The 5,529-nt window shown below is 44.3% G+C and overlaps 1 protein-coding gene across 1 annotated transcript in view; it reads left to right on the forward strand.

Moving 5' to 3' along the window:
* Nucleotides 1-115: 115 nt before the first annotated feature.
* Nucleotides 116-5,529, forward strand: part of LOC107103605 (cyclic AMP-responsive element-binding protein 3-like protein 4) — a 14,707-nt gene continuing 9,293 nt past the window's right edge. The window contains exons 1-7 of the mRNA XM_015403376.1: nt 116-247; nt 3,461-3,601; nt 3,720-3,981; nt 4,088-4,224; nt 4,299-4,388; nt 4,468-4,574; nt 4,682-4,750. Coding sequence (XP_015258862.1) covers nt 3,464-3,601; nt 3,720-3,981; nt 4,088-4,224; nt 4,299-4,388; nt 4,468-4,574; nt 4,682-4,750 — 803 coding nt within the window. The 5' untranslated portion in view covers nt 116-247; nt 3,461-3,463. The remainder of the gene's footprint in view (nt 248-3,460; nt 3,602-3,719; nt 3,982-4,087; nt 4,225-4,298; nt 4,389-4,467; nt 4,575-4,681; nt 4,751-5,529) is intronic.

Raw genomic sequence — 5,529 nt, forward strand, 5'->3', positions numbered from 1 at the left:
CATTTATCTGGAACATATTCTGTCAAGCCAATAAATATAAAACGTCCTGCCATACCAGGTGCCGACTCCGACCAGCAGGGGGAGCCAGTGAGGCGGAAGGATGTAAAGCTGCCTGTAGCAGCTGCTGGTTTCCTGAAGTCTGAGCGGATCCTCTGCAGAGAGTCGGTGGGCTTTAAGTGCCTTATTGTTCCGATGATGAACCCAGTTTATTAAAAAACGGAACCAGCTCCGAACAGAGAAGTTCTGTGTGAGTATCAGCCTGCTTCTGGGTCTGGTTCTGGGTCTGGTTCTGGTGGGTGAAACTTTTCTGCATGCTCTGATCCGGATTTATTCTGCTGAGTTCTGCCTGGAAGGTTCTGAGATCCAGAACCTTTTAGCTGCTTTCGGTTCGGTTCTGGGATTTCTGATGTTTCTGGAGGATTCAGAAGGTTCTGATGGATCAGCTGACACTGAGATCCTGTTTATCTCTAAAGCTGCAAAAAGCAGAGAGATAAGAAGCTGTTAGACCTTCACTGATCCTGGTTCTGGTCCTGAACTGGACCTGCTCCCAGAACCCAGTTTGGAGACACTGAGACACACTTCATATTCTGATGGCATTTTAGTGAAAGGATTTTTATCAAAAACATAAGTTTTTTTTTTGTTTTTTTTTGAACAAAGACTTTATTTTATCAGATCAATATTTAATATCAATGATTCCTACAATTAGAAACAACAATTTCAATACAACCATAAAAAAAAAATGGGTAACAACAACCAAACAGGTCGGCGAGCTGAAGATCCATGTTTTTTTTTCCTTTTTCTTTTTCTTCTTTATCATTATTATATATATATTTTTATTTTATTTTATTTTTTTTACTTGGAGGATGAGACAAAGGAAAGATCTTTCTCGAGTGACTTTTATTTTTATCATAACAGAGATATATGTTAAATATGCCTATAAAATATGTACCTGTGTGTTTACATTTATCTAACTACCGTAATAACTGAAAATATGTCTTCAAAGGGTTCCATCTTTTTAATTTTGCTGTTATTTTCTCCATCATATAAACGTTCACTAGTTTCTCTTTCCATCGATTCACAGTAGGGGGTGAAGGTTTATACCAACATATTGTTATCGTTTTTTTGGCTACGAGAACAAGGATACCAAATAATTATTGCTCTTCTTTACTTAAATTATTTAGTCGAATTCCCAGAACGAAGATCCGGGGATTCCAATCAATATCAGCATGCAAGATATTTGAAATTTCCTAAATTTCTTAATCTTTGGGCAATCCCTAAAAACATGAGTCTGATCTCCAACTAGTGTCTCCAGCACAAGTTTGATTTAGTTTGATCAAATTTGGAAATAATGTACGGAGTTTTGAAATATCTAACAATTATTTTCCAATAAAATTCTTTCCATTTTGGACTGTTAGTATCAAAAACATAATTAATGTGCACAAATAATAAGGAATAGTTGTATTAACCATACATGGAAACAGAGTTTTATGGTATTTATTGGTAACATAAAAAAAAAATAATTATATTTTGATGGTAAAAATAAATGTAAATGTAAAAAACAAGAAAAGCCAACTTTCCTGAATATATTAAGAAAAATAACAAAAAAGCTTCTATAAGAAATTCATGAAAAACTCTCTGGGAGCGAAATAAACACATTTTATTTGGTCTAACATGACTTTAGAGGCATTAATGTTGATACTGGCTCTGACATTATTTAGTTTATAAACCTAAATATAATATATATAACTGTTTTTTTTTGTTTTTTTGAACAATGTTTTTATTAATTTCCAATAAGAACATACAAACACATGTTGACAAGCGTTACCGTGTTTGCATAATGAAAAGCCGGTCAACCTCATTGCACACTAGTATATAAAACAAAACAAAATATATATATATATATATAAATAAATAAAAAATTTATTTAAATTAATTCAAATTAAGATTTCAAAAAGTATATATATAAACCAATAAAAAACCTAAATATAAATGTTAACTAGACTCATTAACTTTTTCACTTTTCATTCAGATTTTTATCTTTTCTTCTCGACTTAAAATATTTTTCCAACTTAATTTCCAGTAGATAATCTATCATTCAAGGGTTCATCTAATTGGCTAAATGTGAAAATCAGACGTACAGCCATGTAGCAGGATCTTTGCTGAATGGATGGATATAGATCTAGTGCTTCTAGAGCTCACTGAGGGACGGGTGGGGATCCATTTTAAAGGGTATGCAAGTGATGAAAAACGGTAACTTGCCCTAAAAAAAGGGTTAAAATCAGAGTTTTTTTTAGATTTTTGTGCAGTCGTCTTTGGAAGAAGGAACCTCCACCCAGCGTTCCCAGTTTGGAGCCCCTTTCAGAGGCGGAGCTTCAGTCGGCGGCTGCAGGTTCTGCTGGTTCTTCCTGCAGAGTGTTTGTCAGTTGCTGTGAATGCAGCAGAGAACGGGTCTTTCCGGTTCCACAGACGGGATGGGAAAACGGGAAGAACTGTTTGAGTTTGTGGGCGTGTTCAGCAGGATGTCCTGGAGCGCTGAGGTCATCGGATCCGTTTGCTCACCTGGCCCGCCTCCACCTGCAGCCAACAGCAGCTCCAGACACCTGATTCTGTTTGGTGGCCATTTCCAAACCGACAGAACAGCATCAGGAGCGGCGCCCGTTCTCTGATTCTGATGACGATTAGCAGGGGCGGATTTAGGAAATGTGGGGCCCTAGGCAAAGACAGGCAGGGGGCCCTCTGAATTAAGAAGACACATCAAACAGACCCATTCTACAGATGTAGAAATGTTAATAGAATAGACATCCATTATCTGTTCTAGGTTGTGTCCCTCTCTTCTTGTCCCTTTTCTTCTTGTTTTCCTCTCTATGTTTTGTACTCAGCTGACTTTTCATGCTGTCTCTAAAGGAATGAAAGATTTTTTCCAAGCACTAAGCTCACTTAGCTGATTGCTCCTTCCTGTGTTTCCAAAAAGGCCAAAGTAAATAACCCAGTCCTTCTTTTCACTGTAGACAAGCCATGATCTGCTTATCTGTTCTCCATTTTTCATTTGGATGAAATAATAGCTGCATGAATCATGACAGCAGACAAGATAGAGGAGAGCAGGAGGCGGGGTTACCAATCTACTCGCTCTGGAGAGCAGAGTTCGCTGCTTTTAGATGTTGTCTCCAAAGTCTCCAGGAGCAGAAAAAAGTCTCTAGATTTGGCGCTAGGAGCTTTTTAGAAATCAAAGTGCTAGAGGGGTCTGAAAAGTGGCTAAATATAGCGACTAAAGCGCTAAGTTGGCAACACTGCTCTTTGCATGGTTTGTTTTCAAATGGTTTGCTGCTGTCTGTTTGGACCTTTCTGAACATGTGCAGCAATGGACTGATCCAATATGGCGGACGCTAGTGGTAAATCCCCCCCTGCTGAACAGAATTCTCCAAATCTGCTGAATTGAATTTCTTTATTTTGTGTTTCCCAGCTGATGGATTCTGAGAGCGGGGAGGTGGTTCCTGAAACCGGGCCGCTGGCCGGATGGCAGCTCATCGCTCCAAGCTGCTCCGGACTGGACTTCGGAGGCTCAGAGAAAGTTCTGCAGAACTGGGCTGTGGACCCGGACTGTGTAAGTGTCAGGACAGGTGGAACCATGCTTAGATCAGGTGGTCTCTACCTGGATCAGGTCGGCTCTGAAGAACCGTCAGGGTTCTGGGTTGGACATGATGTCCTCTGTTTCCTGTCAGGTGACCAGAAACGACAGCGAATCAGAAGACGTCATGCTAGCGGTCGACCCGAACGAGGTGTTCTGCAACGCGCCGTCCGACCCGTCGTCGGAGAGCGACAGCGGTATCTCAGAGGAGGCCCCCGTTGCCCTAGTGACAGCCGTAACCACGGCGACCAGCCAGCCGGCACCGGCAACAGTCTATCAGGTGGTCTATGACCTCGGCTCTGTGGGCGGAGCCAGGGCAGAACCCGGCCAGGAGAACATCATCTCCATAGAGCTGGGTTAGTCTGTCGGTGTGTCAGAGGCGGTTCTGAACAGATGATGATGATGATGATGATGATGATGATGATGATGATGTCCTCCTGCCCCCCCCCCCTCCTGTTCCAGATGAATGGAGCTCCCAGCTGCTGTTTTCTGACTCGTGCGTCGTCAACGAGCTGCCGGCGCTCTCATCATCATCGTCATCCTCAGGCTGCCTCAGCTCCGCCAACATAAGCTCCACCCCCTTCTCAGGTGGACACCAGGTACGCCTTCCTGTGAGTAAAGGGGATCAGAGTGCAGCTCTGATCCTGGACTCACTCTTCCTGTTTTGGTGCAGCTGTTTCCGAACCTGCGGCTGACGGAGGAGGAGCAGAAGCTGCTGACGGAGGAGGGAGTTTCTCTGCCCAGCAACCTTCCTCTCACTAAGGTCAAACCGCGCCGCGTTCGGATCCTTCTGCCAAAAACACAAACGGCTTCGCCTGATTCTCCAACGCTTTTCCTCACAGGCCGAGGAACGGATCCTGAAGAAGGTCCGCAGGAAGATCCGGAACAAGCAGTCGGCTCAGGACAGCCGGAAGAGGAGGAAGGAGTACATCGACGGCCTGGAGAGCAGGTAGAACAGCACTGCCCCCGGCTGGCCTGACCCGGTACTGTTCTCATTAGCCCAGTGAGTCGGTGTCAGTGGGCCGGTTCGTTTCAGCTGGATCTGTGTGTCTTCAGGGTGGCGGCGTGCTCGGCCCAGAACAAGGAGCTGCAGAGGACCGTGGAGCACTTAGAGAAGCACAACATGTAAGAAATCTGATTATTCACCTGGTTCTGATCCGTTCCTCACGTTCGACCCGATGACCCAAAGCGCGCTGAGCCGGAACCTTTACAGGAACCCAGAAAAAAAACAGCTCAGAGACGTAAAATCAAGACATGTGAGCAAACCCTTCTAGGTTTCAGTAGAACTAAGTGACTATGGCAACGATGCCGTCAAAGAGAGGCTGTGGTCGTTTCTCAATTCACTAGAACACGAGTACCGACTCGTGTCCTCGCCAAGTCTGTTCTTGATAAGAACACAGGAAAGTCTGGAATTGGTGAGAACGGGAGCACGCAGAATAAATCTGGATCAATTGGAACAGAAGCGTACTGATGACATCACCACACGCTCAGCTCGGCTGGAGCTGCATTTCACCTATTAATAGTCTCCAGATAATAATAAATTCTTCCTTTTTTCAGATAAACACAAATAAAATTAACATTTTGCAAAATAGAACAGAAAAAACCTCCATCAGAGCCAGCAGTCCTTCACACACGGCTATGCAGAGAGAGGGCTGCTGCAGGCGAGCTAACGTTAGCCCTGGCCGCTGCAGGCGAGCTAACATTAGCCCTGGCCGCTGCAGGCGAGCTAACATTAGCCCTGGCTGCTGCAGGCGAGCTAACGTTAGCCCTGGCCGCTGCAGGCGAGCTAACGTTAGCCCTGGCCGCTGCAGACGAGCTAACATTAGCCCTGGCTGCTGCAGGCGAGCTAACATTAGCCCTGGCTGCTGCAGGCGAGCTAACGTTAGCCCTGGCCGCTGCAGACG

The sequence above is a fragment of the Cyprinodon variegatus genome, unplaced genomic scaffold (assembly GCF_000732505.1).
Source record: "Cyprinodon variegatus isolate N-32 unplaced genomic scaffold, C_variegatus-1.0 Scaffold1487, whole genome shotgun sequence".
NCBI classification, from domain to species: domain Eukaryota; kingdom Metazoa; phylum Chordata; class Actinopteri; order Cyprinodontiformes; family Cyprinodontidae; genus Cyprinodon; species Cyprinodon variegatus.